This window comes from Neofelis nebulosa, chromosome 16 (assembly GCF_028018385.1).
Source record: "Neofelis nebulosa isolate mNeoNeb1 chromosome 16, mNeoNeb1.pri, whole genome shotgun sequence".
In the NCBI taxonomy this organism is placed as follows: Eukaryota; Metazoa; Chordata; class Mammalia; order Carnivora; family Felidae; genus Neofelis; species Neofelis nebulosa.
The window spans coordinates 11,565,812-11,581,974 of NC_080797.1; the positions used below are offsets into that span (position 1 = coordinate 11,565,812).

The following is a 16,163-nucleotide window of genomic DNA, read 5'->3' on the forward strand; positions in this document are numbered from 1 at the left end:
GTCCCAGACCCCGGAGGACATGAGGGGCTGAGCCAGTGCTGGGACCGTAGCCTCTGCCCGAAGGCCAAGTCTGCGGGAAACTAGAAAGTGATTACAGGTCACCGCCCCGTCCCCTGGGACCACTGGGGTGGGTACTGACTGCTTGCGTTGCTTGTCTCCAGGGTAACCTACGAGGACCCCCAGGCTGTTGGAGGACTCGCTTCTGCACTAGACAGTCGGAAACAGAGCTCCGAAGTGGTAGGTCTTTCACCCTGTTTACCTGCCCAGAGTCCTCCGGAGGGAAAGTCGGGCAGCGTCGTAAAGCTGGCGAGGTGATGAAGCAGAAGCTGGGTTGCATGGAGGGCAGGGCACACTGGGGGAGACGGGCGTGAGAGCACTGTGTTGCCTCATTGCGTCCTCACTCCAGCCCGTGGGTGATGCCCACCCAGTCAGCTTTCCCATGAAGCCCAGAGCAGACGGGCCCAGAGAAGGGACAGCACGCTCTGGGCACCGAGTGTGGATGGCAAGTGGGGGTCCGTCCTAGGAGGTCCAGCTCCACAGCCCCTTGTCTTCCTACCTTGATGGCCCTGAGCTCTCAGGGCGCAGGTCTCCTACAGCCAGATAGGGTCTCTTCTCAAATGTTACACAGCCCTGGGGGTGGGCAGTGCTCCGACAAAATAACGGCCCTTACAAGGAAGGGAAATGCTCACCTGAGCCGCATCTCTGCTGATCATTTGTAGTTGGCCTAGAGAAGCAGTACCAACCCACTAGAAGGCAGCTGATGAGCAGGATTTGTCTGGGGATCTGGGGCTGGAGCGGGGAGGAGCAGTGGGTGGAGGCCAGGAGGGTGCTCTGGGCAGCTCCGTGTCTGGAAGGAGCACGGCTAAAGGCAGAGGTGCTTTGAAGTGGAGGGTGGTGCTTGTTTGAGCCCCAGATGGCAGCTGTGGATTCTGTACGATTTCAGGTCACTGCAGGGGAAAGGATTTGTGTCTTAATGCTTCTCATGAGATCGTACCCCTTTTCGCCTAGGAATGCGTGTGGCTGTGTGTGAATGAGCGTCTGTTTGCAGGGACGGGGAGGGGGAGAGCTGTGGGGATAAGGGCCCCGGAACGGCTGGACCTCTTGTCAGGGTCCCCCAGGTGGGTTAGAAAGGAGCAGTGCTCATCTGCCCACTGGACGGGGAGGTTTGCTTCAGAACAACGGTTCTTGGACTCCTGCAGCCCCTGTCCAAATGGGCCCAGGCAGGCAGCAGTCTGCGGCCTGGTTTCTGGAAGAAGGTTCACCCTGGGGAAGGGACTTGTCCCTCTGTTCTGGCTCAGTCAACTGGGTGTGAGGGGTGTGCGGCCCTCTGCACTGGCCACTAGGGGGCACAGAAGAGCCAGCCCAACTGCCTCGGGTCTCAGCACCCTGCCTTTCCACCCCTGGGACCCGGACTCCCCAAATCTGCATAGTGGTCGTGGCTCCATTTCTCCCATTACTTAGAATGTGTCCCCCCCGAACCGAGAGAGGGTGTTAGGAGGGCCCACCACCGGGCTGAGGCCACCAGCACACTGCCCGGTGAGGACATCTCCTCCTGGCCCACCCTGACCTGGCCTGTAGCTCTGTCCCTCAGTCAGGCCAACTTGGTTTGCCTCCCATTCCGTCCCCAGGGCCTGCCCCCGTCCGTGCCAGGGTGTGCCACCTCTGCTGTTCTTAGTGCTTAGGCCTGGATCCAAGCTCAGGAGATGAGGCCAGCCTCCCGCCCTTCACCCTTTGGGCGTGTGGCTTGGCCCATCTCCCTGTTTTCAAAGATCTTGATGACTCCAGCATGTTTTCCACCTGATGGCAGGCAGATTACTTTCATGTTTACTGCTCGATGAGGGGAAGCAGGGCTTGTGGTGCCTGTGTGCCTGTGTCCGTCTGTGTGAGTATATGTATATCCCTGTCTGTGTGTGTCTGTGTGCGCGTCTGTGTCTTCGTATATGTGTGTGCGCACACCCTCACTCACATGCATCTTGAGGCCAGTATTTCAGGTCATGATGTTCCATATCCTAAACCGTACCGACCTGGATACGAGAACTGGGCCAAAGGAGAAATTAAGAACACAGTGAAGGGGAGAAAATTGTATAGCCACACCTCCACAGTGCAATCCAATCAGAAGTCTTAACTTTAAATACCTTTGTGACTTCAAAAAGAGCAGTATGCCCAAATTCAGTGTTCAAGTTAAGAGTTTGGAAAAAGAAAACCCAAGTAACTGAGAAGGAGAAAAAAAAAAAAAAAAGGCAGAAATAACTTAGAAAAAAAAAGGAGAAATGATTTGGTAAAAGCTGGCTCTTTGAAAAGTTGACCCTTTGCCAATTCCGAGAGCCCTAATCAGGAGAAGCGGCCGTGGCCAGCCTTCTGTGACCTCGTGGAGATTTTCCCAGTGTGTGGGAATAGTTGGCATGAGTTTATGTTACCCTGTTGGGATTTTTGGTTACTAAACTTCTCTTCTCTTTTCCAGAAAGGTAAGGGGGACATGCTGGAGGGGGGCGGGGGCAATGGGTCACATCTCCTTACGTGACAAAAGATCAACTCTGAACAGTGACTTTTCCATTTCCATGATATATACTGTTGCTTTCTTTATCCTGGGTCTTGCTGTGACTTTTCTTTCTGGGACTTTTCTGTCCTCGGCCCAGAAGAAAGGTAAAGGTGGGGACTCTGACCTGGAGCCCATAGACAGCTGGCTCATAACCCAAGGAATGGTGAGAGGTCACCAGCTGAGCCGAGCCCCCTGTCTACCCCAGCGCTTACCTGTGTCACCTGCTGAGCCCTTGTGAGTCAGACAGTACAAGGCCATTCTCTCCTAATGACTGGATGCCAAATTTCCCCCTGCCAAAATGTCTTCTTGTGTTTGTACAATCTCCTTAAGCCACAGACTTTCAGTCCTAGAAACGCCTCTGGTTTTCTGCTAAGGTCCGTGCCCCTGGGCCTTAAGGGTCTGGGACATTTGTGGAAGTGAGGGGAGGGCCCTCTCCCTCCTTTTACTGTCTCTGGAGCTCTCGGCAGTATTCGCTTTTCCAGGATGAGCACAAGTTACTGTGGCTTTTGCTTATTATTGGGAGGGGACATTTCTAAGAGAACAGACTCAAAAGCATCTGATCAGTTGGAGAAGCCCCCTCCAGCCTCTAGATCTGGCAGTCCTAGGCTGATGGGTTTTTATAATGGAGTAAATGTGTGCCCGCTACGTCCCCCAGAAGAATTTGAGACATCTTAAACACACAAACACAATAGAACAGAATAAAAAGAAGACCAAGCCAGGGGAGTTGAATATCATCAACACAGTTCTCATCAAGTAGAGTTTTTCTGCCACAGAGACCCGAGTGGGCCTCTCCTGCCTCATCTGATCAGGTAGGTGGCCCTGAGTCTGCTACAGAGAGAGAGGGTGACCTCGTTTCAGGCCACTTGCCTCAGCGTGATGATTACACTTCTAATGAAGCCACCGTCCTCGCCTAGCACCTCTAACATAGAGACCAAAGGTCTGTGCGTGCGTGCATGTGTGGCAGGGCTGGAGCAGGAGAGGGTGCACAGAGGGAGGGACGATAGAAGCAGTCAGGCATCAGCCTCCGGGGTGGAGCCAGGCAGACACTAGACACATACTGGGGAAGAAGCGTAACCGACCCCTGGAACCCGGGCCAGGCTGTGGCCGGCGGAGGGGTGTTCAGGCAGGCCAGCGTGTCTGAGGCTGTAGGTGGCACGGCAGGGGTCACCTGTCTGAGCAAGGTGTGGCCAACGTGCAATGGCCGCACAGAGCCATCAGAATCGAGGGGGTGAGGGTATCTTCCTACCACCCCAGCTTGGAGCTAGGGACCTTCGCACAGCCACGCTCGGGCGGGGCCAGCCTTCCTCCATCTGTCAGCAGCAGGCGCTTCATACTGCTCTTCTCCTGCACGCGACCCCAAAGCCATTCTTAGAGACACAGGCTTCTCCGGGCCCCTCATTTACTTCAGAGACAGGCTAGGGCTGTGGTCCTCGTGTGTGGGTGACCTTAGAGCGGGACTCCTGGAGACCATGTCCACTCCAGTTCCAAATTGGGAGGACCCAGCCGTGTGTCCTTGTGCCCGTTAATCCTGCGAAAAAGGATACTGCCCGAACAAACTACCCTGAGTGTGGCATTAGCAGCTGGTGGTGGCACCTGCCTCTGCCCACACAAGATCCCCTCCCCCCCGCCCCCCACTAGAGCTCCAGTCTCCAACTTTCCAGAAACAAACCCAACTAACAGCTAACCTGGTATCTCACCTGCCTGACTGCAGTGGTTTGTTTTTTTTTCTTTTAAACAATGTATATTAATTGCTTTGCCTTATTTCCCCTAGTGTAGAAGCCCTGAGTCCTTCCAAACCCCCAAGTACAAATTCTTTACTTGGAAACTTTTTGTACTATTGAGTAAGGCTGAAGGGCTTTTAGGCTGCTGCTCATGTTTGGGGGGGACCATGTTGTAGGGAGGATTTCTCAGTTCTCGTGAAATAGCACACCTGAGCTCTCCAGAAAGTGTTCCTGTTGCGTTGTAAATCAGACTCTGAGGTTTCCCCATGGGTTGGGGGCTGTGAAATGGGCCCGTGCTCTCCTGGGACTTCAGGGGTCTAGACTTGCAACACCACAGTTGACAATACCAGATTCGTTACCAGTTGAAGAGCCCCCTGAGCAGCGTCATGAGCCGCTCTGCCCGGAGACTGCTGGGAAATTGCCCACCCCCCCCACCTCCACCCCCGGCCATAAGCAGGATGCAGCCAGAAAGATCCCCTGAGAAGAACGAGTGTCGGTCCCAACAAGAGCAGAAGTAGGTTGGTGGTAGGAGTGTGCTACGGCCCAAGCCCACGCATGGAGGGGTGCCGTGATCCGGTCCGGCAGACCCCCCGACACAGCAAGCCCAGAGTCACAAATAGCACTGGCTGTGGCCGAGCCGGTGGCACCGCTGCCCCCCACCTGCCGCCCCCTAAGTGGAGCCAAGTGAGGGTCAGCGCACGGCAGACAGCTCACCCAGCACCCACGTCAACATCTGCCACTTCTGGCACCCGACACGCTGCTTTCTCTTTGGACCCTGAAGATGGGCGGGCGCGTCTCACCGTTGGCTCAGCCAAGCCAGCCCCGTATGCGCCGGCCTTTACTGGAGGGTGGTCCTGTGCCGACTTTCTCTTACTTTTTTTTACTTCGCGTCTTCTTCCCTTTCTGTCTCCCTCCCGCAACACGCTCCTCTTCAGACCCTTGGATTAGCCTTCAGCCTTGAATCATTGCCCAAGAAGGTGCTCTAACCGTGGCATGTCAGAGGCCACAGTCTCTTAGGGGTCAGCTGGGCCAGGCTTCATCTGACGGATGAGAACACTGAGGCCTCCCAGGGGCTTGGTGACGTGCCCAAAGCCACGGGGCAGTGACAGAGTCCAGTGCCCTCTTCGCTGGCCAAGGCCTCTCCCTTCCCTTCCATCGGCATGGACGAGGGAACTTCCTCGTCCCTCCCAGTTTCTGTAGTTCCTGTTGGGAGAGCAGTGTGCACGTTTAGTCTGTGTCTGGTGGCATCCACATTATTAGAAGGAACTTTACCCCAGTGGTACGCTCAAGGCATTGATTTACCAGGGTAGGAGGTGTATATAGGTAAGTTACTGTGTGCAACCACAAGCAGGTCGACCCTTGCCCTGTGTTGTATAAGCTTTACCGTTAGCTCTCCCCCTAGTTCCACGGAGATTCCAGCCCTGAGGCCAAGTGCCTTTCATACTGGAAGGAGTCAATTCCGATCGTTCATGATATTCCTGGCTTCTGAATTAGAAAACAGAAACCCTGACCTGGAAGTTAAGGGGCTCGGAGTCCTGTGGGGTGAAAACTAAATAGAGCCTAGCCATCACGCCACTTCTCTGATAGGGAGACTGAGGCCAAGAACTGCCCAAGCCCCCCTCTCCCTGCTCTGCCTCTTTACCCAAAGTCCTGAGGCTTCTTAGGACAGCAGAGACTCCAGGGCTCCTGAGTGAAGAAAGAAGCTAAGTCCAGAAGAAAGTGACATGCTCCAGGGATCTGACTAGCCCAGCCCAGCCGACCCATCGCCCAGTGCTCTGTCATCAGCCTGGCTCCTGGGGCTTTGCCTGGAGGATGCCCTTCCATAAACACGCTACTTATTTGGAGAAATCTGAAAGGGGGAAGAAAAGCGTTCCCATGATCCAGCTTTTGGGAAATTTTTGTTTTTGAGGGGGGTGAGGAGTTTCTCAGATGTCAGTGTTTGTTTTCTGAGCGTGCTGGCTTTCAAGATTAATCCTCAAAGAAGAAAACTGGAGCGTGATACCCAGCCTCGAGGGACTTATTTTTGAGCAGTAACAAAAATATTGTAAAGCCGTATCTGAAGGTTTAAGACCCATGACCCCTTAGTGGCTGTTTTTCAAGCTTCTACAGCACATTGGAAAGCTCTACCCATCGAACCTCCATTTCTCCTCGATAGACTGAAGCTGGGTGGGTATAAGAAAGCCCAGCACACACTCCCAGCAACTGCGGTTGGCCACGTTTTCTCTTTGGAGACGCCTCTAACTTTCCAAGCTTTTGTTTCTGGGAACTTGGCGTGGCGCGCATCCTCCCAGAGGCCAGGCGTTCTGACTTAAAAGCATCAAGATAATGAAAATTGGCATCTTCTGTCACAGGAACATGTCAAGACAGAAGTCCTGCCAGCAAGCGTAAAATTAGCAGATCGCACTCCGCGTGCCTTTACTGCTTTCTTTTCGATGGAGGAGTTGGGTGCTGCTTTGGGTGCTGTTAGCACATCCACGCCGGGCATCTGTGCCCTCTGGAATGAGAATCACGTGCTCCTTGTCCCTAGGAGTCATTTCAGGGTGATTTGAACTCCTTGACGTTTTTTTCATTCCAACACGAGTCCCAGTAAGTCAAAGAGATAAAAGGACAGCGTAGACAGAGTCTTCCTAATCTGATCAAGGGGTGGGCTTGAACCTTTATGAAAACGCGTGTGGGGTGCCCACGCTGGGTCTGTAGTGCGGCACGATACACGTGAAGGCGCTCCAGGTTACCAGAGCGAGGGGGCTGCCAGCCTCGCCAGGTGCGTGTGTGCACGGGACACCTGCTCGGCACACTCGGGCCGCCCTAGGGGCCCTCGCTCTACCTCACGCCCCAAACTCTGCGAGCAGCAGGTTTCCGTCTCTAAGGAGCGCGGCTTGTCCCGTCAGGCAGGTCTGGGAATAGGAAATCTTTGTTCTTTTCCTTTGTTAAGCTCATGTTATTTTTCAGATTTGGCAAACACCAAGGCAGTCTTCCCGGTGCTTATTTTAACTGTATTCTTACCCTAGACTGTGACGCTGGGGGGAAACCAGCTATAGACACAGTGCTAGAGAATTTTCTAGAAATAGTGGACTTGTGAGCCGCTATTGCATTCTAGCCAAACGGACGTTTCAGAACCACCGCCCCGGAGGCCTTCCACAGGTGGGCCAGGCATGGAGACTGCTCAGGCACCCATGAGGCATGTCTTTGTTTTCTCGGGACCCAGTCACCCCCACCCCGGCTACCGCTCCCTGGTTCTCAGTTGAGCTTTTCTTTGGCTCCCGAAGCGCAGCCAGCCATTGAGAGCTGGGGAGGCAGGGTGAGACTAAAGGAGCCGCTGCATTCAGGACTGCTTCGTGATTCTCCCCTGAAGAGACACAAAGACAGCTAAGGCCCCAACGTCGCTTTGGGCATCAAAGCCCCAGCTTTGCCCGCTTGTGTTGGTGGTGAGATGTGCCCGCCTGCTGTCAGCCAGGCCGCACCCAGGCCCCGGTGCTCCCCTCCTCCCACTCAGAGACGCACTGGGACACATTCTGAAATACTTTCAGCGCCCGCCTGGCCACCTGCACCCCCTGCTCCAGGCAGACTGCCACCTGGGATCCCCAGTGGCATCAGGGGCTTCCTGGTGTCTCCTCCAGTCACTCCCAGGGGCTGGGCTCGATGGCGGGTAGGCAGGACTCTTCCAAGGGTCCTAACCTGATGAGTTCGAAACCAGCCTGTGGGACCAGCGCATTCCTGAGATGAGAAGGTGCTTTGCAGCCCTGGGCTGAGAGTAGTCAAAAAGTTATCCATTTCAAGAATGCGTACTGCTGCCCTCCCTCCTCCTCTCCCCCCCCCGCCCCCCCCCCCCCCCCCCAGCGCCCGCTGGTCAGCCCTGCTTCTTAGAACTGGCCACCTCATTGCTTCCCTCACCTGCCATTTCATGTGTGGCTGCCTTGTGTTGCCCGCGCCTGCTGTGCCAACGTGTTTTTTTGCTCTGTGTACGTTTTGGTTTCGTTCCGGGGTTGCTTTTGACGATTTATTTTGTTCGGTGTTCTGTCTCCCCTTGCCTGGCTGTGGGGCTGCCTGACCCGCTGCTTGCCGCCTCCATAGATCCCCGTTGCGCAGCCCTCTGTCATGGACGACATTGAGGTGTGGCTCAGGACGGACCTGGTGAGACTCGACTTTTCTCTTCTGTGTGTGGGGCGTGGCAAGGCAGAGGTGCTTCTGAAGACAGGCCCGGGGCCAGGGGCTGCTCCCCACTGGGGTGGCAGAGGAGGAAAGCCCACTGGGCCCAGAGCACCTGCTCCGGGCGCGGCCCCGGGGCCTCGGCAGGCAGGGCTCTGGCTGGCTCCGAAACCACACACACTTGCCTCCAGTTACTTTTCTGTATCTAGTGTGTGTGTGTGCTTGGGTTCTTTTGCTTTGGGGTTTTGTTTGGGTTTGGGGGGGATTTTGTGGGTTTTATTTTTATTTTTTCTTTTTCACTGTAAACTATATACAGAGATGAGCCAGGTGTTTTTTTGTTTTTTTGTGGGGGGTTTTTTGGTTGGTGTTTTTGCTTTTGTTTTTGTTCTTGTTTTTTTTTATTTTTTACTTGTCACCCCACTTCCCCGGTATGTTCTGGTGTCTTGGATTTAAAAGAACCCCTACCCTCGAGACTGTTGTCTCTACCCGCAGGGCTAGGACAGGAAGGTGAGAACATCACGCAGCTGCAGAAGGCAGCAGGTCCCAAGAAAGGGAGGGCTGCAGGGGCTGGTCCCTCCTGCTGCTGCTTACAAAGCACTTTCCCTCTCAGGCGGCTGCAGGGGAGGCAGAGTGGGGGTCGCTGGCCAGGGGGGCTGACAAATAAATGCACTCTGGGAGGGGAAGTGGCTTGCCCAAGGTCATGGGCTGGGCAGATTCTCCCTTAGTCCTAGAGCCTCCTCATCTCTTGTTCCTAGCTGCCACCTCTTCAGGGGACCTTGTCCCCAGAGCAGAGCATCTTTAACCACAGGATTGGCCTGGCTGGCAGTGGGTTGCCGACTTGGCCCCCTTCTGTACTAGGGTAGGGCCTCCCACTGCTCCGGGCCACCTCCCCACAAGGCCAGGCTTTCTGAAGACACTCATTGCCCAGCGAGGCAGGCACCCAGGTGCCATGCCAGGGGAGGAAGAAAACACCCCATTATATTTTTCCCAAGGGAATGCCTGGAAAAGAACTAGCTCTTGTCACAGAGACAAAGCAGGAAGGAGCAAGGCCCTCACCTCATGGGGCAGGGGGGGGCGGGGAGCCCAAGGTTCAGAAAGGGGGAGGGACCTGTCTGACAAGGCTGAGCAGATCAGTGGCAGGGCCAGGAAGGAAGCCACGTCTCCTGGCTGAGCCCAAGGCCCTGTCCGCTTCCCCAGCCAGCTCCCTTCCCTATCACTGTGCAGTAAGTTCCCAGTGACCACTGCGTTCTCCAAACAGAAATCAAGTCCTATCCACTGTCATCGTTAAGAGCTCTCCGAGCTCCCATGGTTTCTCAGGAACCGGCAGCAGGTGACGGAATCTGGGCCACAGGAGGCCGTGGGACATGGCTTCTGGCCGGACAGCGCTTTACTGCCAAATACTGCTTGGTATCCGGCCCTGTGCCATGGACTTCATGGCTCTGTCCCTTCCAGGCCTCATGCAGTTCCCAGCTGTTGGCATGGACAGCGGGTTCCCAGAGTCCTGTGGCTGCTGACTGAAGGAGCACCTGAGGGGGCCCTGGGCACGCGCACAGCTCAGCCTCCTCCTTGGGGCCCTGCTCTGGGAGTGTCACTGGGTGGCCAGAGGCCTGCTGTGGTCCTGCCCGTAGCCTTAAACCCAGAGAACCGGCCTGCGCCTTTTTTTGGATTTTTCTTTCTGGTTCTTCTGGAGGATCAAAGCCTAGAACTACAGAGTTTGGGGTGGTTTTATTTTTGCTTTCTAGAAAACAAAAGTTTCCGTGTCTTCAGTAAGACAAGCAGTATTTTACTATCACAGAGCTCTGGGCACGGGGAATGGGGGGGTTTGGCCCAGGCTGGGTCCTAATACTGCTCTCTCTGCTCCTCCCACAGAAGGGCGACGACCTGGAAGAGGGCGTCACAAGTGAAGGTACGACTGGGCCAGCACCTTGACAGCTCCCCACCTTCTGTTGGCTACCCCTGCCCCAGACTCTTGAGGAGCATAGGGGCCGGCACCCCACTGTCTTGGAGCCTCCACCACCAGCGTATCTCCCGGTGCCCATCCTTGTTTGGCCTGGCCTCCTGGGCCCAGGGGCTTCTCTGCTCTGTCCCAGCCAGGCCCCGTGCTGATGAGGGAAGTGTCAGAACATGTGACTTTAAGAAGGTCACAGAGCTAGTGAGTAGTAGGTCCCGATTGCCATCCCAGGTCAGCGTGACCCCCAGATCTGCAAGCCTAATCAGTTTGTCCCTACCCCCGAATTCTTAATCTAGCAGAGAGACAAGACATGCTGTGCAGTCCACAGGGCTGCCTAGAGAACTCATCGGGCCTGGCGTTCTGGGACCCCACTTCTGGGGGGCCAGTGGATGACGGGTCGGGTAGGGAAGTTCCCATCAAGGTCCTCCAACCCCCCCCCCCATCTCGCCCTCTCCTTCTCTCCCCTGCTCCTCCTGTCTCCCCCACTCCCTGCCACTCTCCCCTCTGCACTGCCGCCTCCCTGCTTTGCCAGACCATCTGGTCAGACCCCCTCCACTGGCAGAACCTTGCTTGGAGGATGAGCATAGGGTAGGGGGATGTTCTCTGCCAAGTTTAAGTGGGGACTTGCCCCTCCAACTTTCCCTGCCCTGCCTCCAGTGCTGATCTGGTGCACGGAAAAGCCCCAATTGAGAGGGGTGGGGCTGGAATCGTACCTGCCCCTTCCCCCTGTACCACCATCTGCGGGTAGCCAGGCTTCCTGCTTGCCCTGGAGGCGGCAGAGGGGGAAATCAAGCCCGGGTGTCTGGGCAGCAGACGGCCCAGAAGCACCCCTGGCTCTGGCTGGCTGCTCCCTGCCTCCCTCCTTCCGTGGCAGGCAGCCCAGGCTAGTGTGCTGAGGGTGGGGACAGTGAATGGGGCTCCGAGGGGAGCAGGTGAGATGTGGCGGTTAGAGCCTCACTGTGGGCCTAGCCTCCTACCAACGCTGCCCCTTGCCCTGGTTTTGTATTGCAGAATTCGATAAATTCCTCGAAGAAAGAGCCAAAGCTGCTGAAATGGTTCCCAACCTCCCCTCGCCCCCAGGGGAGGCCCCGGCCCCGGCCCCAGCCTCAAACCCCTCCGGTCGGAAGAAGCCTGAGCGGTCAGAGGATGCCCTCTTCGCCCTGTGAGCTGTTCTGCTGTTCGGCTCCCCAGATGGCAGGTCACTCCTTGTTCCCCCGGTCCACACTAGGCACTGGCCACTCCTCCCATCCCCAGTCCTCACTCGGTCCTGTGCTGCTGTGTCTCCATGGAAACGCCACTGTGTTTGCTCCCAGGCCTCCCACTAGTCAGGACCAGCTTTAGCCACCTTCTTCTCTCTGGGTGGTGGGACAGCATCGAAGCAGCCAGAGGCTCTCTTCCCCTGCCCCCGCCCCTCTGGCCCACAGGCTCCCTCTACCCATGTGTCCTCCCCAGAAGAACAGGCAGTGGGACCCAGACCCAGGCAGGGCAGTCCCCGTGGGACCATTTCCTGAGGAGACACCTGGACTGCCTTTCCTCCGGTTTCTGCCCACAGAGAAGGGGCTCCGACCCCAGCCCCTTCCCCCCCCCCCGTGCCCTGCCCCTACCTGACTCAGTGGGTCTCCTTGGACCGGCCTACACTCCCGTGCCCCTGTTCCAGAAAGGGCTTGTCTGCACCTGTGGGCTTGGTCTCCCTCCCTGGAATGCTGCTCCCTGACGCGCGTCCCCGTGGCACTTGGCGTGCTCGGCACTTTAGAAGGCTCTGCCGGTGCCCTTGTGTGAGGCTTCTCGCCCTCTTGACCCTCTCTCCATCACTCAGCTGCTAACCCGGGCCCACGCCAGGCTTGGCTTAGCAGCTGAGCCTGGGAGCGAGGGGTCCCCGATGCACCCAGGGAGAGGGAGAGCCAAAGGCAGTTGCAAAGACGGCACGTGACCCATGGATGATGGTCACGAGGCACACGGGTTAGCTCTTACAGAGATACACAACTGTAAACCAAACTGCCCCACGTCCCCATCTGTGGAGGGGCCCGCATGGGGAGGAATTGCTCTGGCTGCTTGGGAAAGCTTGGTGGGCTTGTGAGCACACCTGGTCTGTGGCAGCCTCTGTGCCACTACCTCCAGAGTCCAGGAGCAGATGGCTCTGCACCATATTTGGAGATCCAGTGACCAAGGGGCTGGAGTGACCTTCGGGTCCCTGCACTGCTCCTTGGTGTGGTCTCCGCTTCCTCCACAGAACGTCCTGACAGCCTGCCCTCTCCCCGCCCCCAACCCCCCTTGCTGCTGATTTGTACCCTCTCTCCAAGCCAACCTAGAAGACTAACAGCCTGGGGCTGAGAGCTAGGGGTTGAGGACACTGCTCCCGTCACGGGGTGTCTCCTGGCCGTGGGCAGGACGCTCAGGCTCGGTGCGGTCCAGGGTGCAGCCCACCCCGCCCCTGTGCCGCGGTTGGCCAGGAAAAGAAGAGTGCTGCGGCAGCTGCTCCGAGCCAGCCCGTGAGTCCCCGGGGCCCGGGTCAGTGTTCCGGAAGGCGCTGCCCAGGTATTGGGGCCAGACGTGTTCCCGAGCCGTGGCGTGGCCAGCCCTTCCCACCTGGCAGCCGGAGTGGGGTCAAGAGGCCGGGCTGGGCGCAGGCCAACACCAGTGCCTCAGGCTCTGGAAGAAGCATTTAGGCCACGGCCCAGCACCTCTGGTGGAGAGCGAGGCGCTGCCTATCCCAGAACCCTGTGCCCTGGTCCGGGGTCTGGCTGGGGCCCTCCTGGCAGGACCAGCCGGGGGTGTCACACTCCCGATTCCTCAGAGGACGTGCAGGAAACTCCCTCTCAGAGATCAGAGCTCAGCCAGCCTGACTCCAGCCCTGCCCTCCCTGGCAGCCAGTGCCACACCTCTACTGTCCCCCACCCCGACCCCACCCCTCGGTCCTCTCCTCCTCTCATCAACATTGCTCACAGGCAGAGCCCCCTGAGGTCTGCCTATTTGGACGTTAGGAAGTCTTAAGTCAGCTGGCTTGACGTGAGCTGCCGAGAAGGTGGCTGGGATGGTCCGATTACACCTAGCCACCCAGCTAGTACCCCCCAGCGGCCTGGAGCGCTGGTCTCTGTGAGGGTCAGGGGCCCGGCAGCCTCTGAGGGAAGAGCCAGCGTCCCCGCCTTGTGGAAGGAGAAGTCCCCCCAAGAGCAGGAGCCTGAAGGGCCCAAGGGGAGAGGAGGCTTCTGGCAGGGTAAAGCCGAGGCCTGTGTCTGTCTGGGGGAAAACCCAGCACAGCTGCTCTTAGTACCCACGGTCCAGAGCTGCCCCCCAACTCCAGGCAGGGCTTGCAGAGTCCTGGCTGCCCCTGGGTGGCAGATGGTGATGGAGCCTGTGGGCTGGCAGGAAGGCACTGGCTCACACAGGGGAGAGCCCCCTGCCTTCCCGGCCTGCGGCTGCCCTTCCTGTTGACAAGTCCCGTCCAGAGACAGCCTGCCCCTACCTGGAAGCTGAGGTGACACATGCGTGAGGCCCGCGCAAAAACCCAAGCAGGGGCCCAGGTGGCCTTAAGGGGGTGCTGCTCAGCCCTTTCTGTCCTGCGGCCCGCAGGCACCCCAGGCCACTCAACCACTGGTTCCCTTCCATGTGGGGAGCACAGCTCCCAGGCTCCCTGCTTGGGGAAGGGAGCCGCGCTCCGGCAGGAAAGCTGGCCAGTGCCTACCCCCCGGGAGAGTGAGACCCTCACGAGCCACCAGCCGCTCCACAAGTGTTAGAAATCACAGATACAGTATGTACTTAATTACACTAAATTATTGCTGGGATTCCTTATAAGCACTAATTATACCTGATCATAGGTTAAAATATTTATTTTGTCAAAATATTTTCTTGGGAATGTGTTTAACCTTTTCTGTGTTCATTGTGTGCTGAGATGAGAAAACTAACCATTTCTTCCTGCCTACTTTTGTGGCCAGTGGGCAGCTGACCCAGGGCACACTAGTGGGCTTTGGGCCAGCCTGGCCCAGAGCAGTCCCTGCCTGGGAGCCCCCCCTCCCAGGGACTGAGCAGGCCGACTGGGGCCAGGCCGAGAGGTGACCCGCCTGCTTATCAGCCGGGACAAGGGGTTTCTGAGCTGAAAGGGCTTGATGCTGGCTGGGGCCGGAGGGAAGGGTGACTTCGTCTGTGGTCCGTCCTGTCTTTCTGTTTTGTCAGCCCCATCGGTGTGAGCGACTGGGCCATCTGCCTTGGCTCACTGCCCTTCCCTTCCTCCCCCTGGGGTCCAGAGCAAGGGGGCCTGGGGAGGTGTGGGGCCCTCACTGTCACTCAGGGCCTCCCACAGGGAGAGTGGTGGCAAGGGCTGTGGATAGCGGTGACAGCAGGCACCTGGACCCCTTCGGCTTCATGGGGCAGACAGCTGCTCAGCCTCCTACACTCTTGTCCCTCCTCTTCCTTCCTGCCGCCCACCCCCACTTTATCTCCACGTCTGCTACACACGTTTCTAACTCAGTCTGACCCAGCCTTCTGGATGGTTTGTGGAGGACTGTGGGCTAGCAGGGGAAAAGCACCATGCAGGAATGCCGTGTTCTCTGCCTGCCCCAGCCGGCCCACCACGAGCCTGTCCTCCATGTGCCGTAGGGACTCTGGGCCCCTCTGCTCGTCCACCCCCATGGGGAACAGCCAGCTTCACCACCATGGCTGAGTGTGCGTGCCCCCAGAAGATGCCCCCTGTGGTACCCGCCTCTCCCAGTGCCCGTCTCCGGCCCTTCCTGTCTGTGGGGGTCCAAGCCAGGCTGCCCCTGCGGCCACCAGCTGTCAGCCCTGAAGTTCTGCTCCTCCTCTCGTGTCTGAAATCTCCAGGCTCCCCTGGAGAAAGGGGGATGGATATTTATTTTCTAAAGTTTGCACTTAATTTGTGAGGGTCTCAGGATTGGGGGGGGGGGTGCTATTGAAAGAGAGACGTGTTGAGTTCGTTGTCCAGTCCTGGAAGTCTGATGTTCTGTTCACTGTTGTGCGTTTCTGTGGGCAGAGCCGGTTCTGGAGGGCGGGTCAGTGCACTCGAGGCTCAGCGCGTCCATCCACCCACTGGCTCTCCTTCCAGATACTGTCTCTCTAGTTTGGGTTCTTGCATGTAAAATACACCACAATAAATAAATGAACAAACTGTTCCTCTGTGATCTCTGTGGAGTCAGCTGTGACTGTCTGAAGGACCTGCCAGTTCTGGGCACCTGCTTTTTTTTTTTTTTTTTAAAGTGTTAATTATTTTTGAGAGGAGGCAGGGAGGGAGAGCGGGAGGAACAGAGAGGAAAAGAGAGAATCCCAAGCAGTCTCCACACTGTCAGTGCAAAGCCCGATACGGGGCTTGAACTCAACGAACCGTGAGATCATGACCTGAGCTGAAACCAAGAGTCGGACGCGTAACCCATCGAACCACACAGGTGCCCAAGGGCACCTGCTTTCTCTAAGCAGGGGCTGCCCCAGGGGCCCCACTAAAGGCAGCCATTCTGGAAGCTTGCTCCACTCCCCCCTCACCCATGCCCAGGCTGTTTGAGGGTGCCGGTGATTCTGGGCTAAAGGAAAATCCCCATGCCTGTTCCAGTTTGGCTATCTTGGGGCACAAGGCTGGTTTGGGGGTGTTGGTTGTAGCAGCTGGAAACCTGCCATGGCCTGCCTGCGAGCTCTCCCAGAGCCTGTGGTCCTTTCTACATCTTATGCCAGGCCTTAGGCACGTTGCGGGAGGCCCTCAGCCCTGTCCCAGGTATCCAGGCCTTGGGCAAACAGGCCAGAGCCATCTCCTCCTGGGCTCCCCAAAGTTAGGCATCCACCGAATCATCTGGACAGCTTGTGCCAC

General features: G+C 57.2%; 1 protein-coding gene across 6 annotated transcripts in view; it reads left to right on the forward strand.

Moving 5' to 3' along the window:
• Positions 1-13,231, forward strand: part of TOM1L2 (target of myb1 like 2 membrane trafficking protein) — a 119,503-nt gene extending 106,272 nt beyond the window's left edge. For 3 of the 6 annotated variants that reach the window (XM_058704440.1, XM_058704446.1, XM_058704445.1), the window contains 5 exons: positions 162-237; positions 2,637-2,702; positions 8,332-8,391; positions 10,276-10,312; positions 11,369-13,231. In XM_058704440.1, coding sequence (XP_058560423.1) covers positions 162-237; positions 2,637-2,702; positions 8,332-8,391; positions 10,276-10,312; positions 11,369-11,523 — 394 coding nt within the window. In that variant the 3' untranslated portion in view covers positions 11,524-13,231. The remainder of the gene's footprint in view (positions 1-161; positions 238-2,636; positions 2,703-8,331; positions 8,392-10,275; positions 10,313-11,368) is intronic. The other 3 variants (XM_058704441.1, XM_058704442.1, XM_058704444.1) reach the window with 3 other exon arrangements.
• Positions 13,232-16,163: the final 2,932 nt, after the last annotated feature.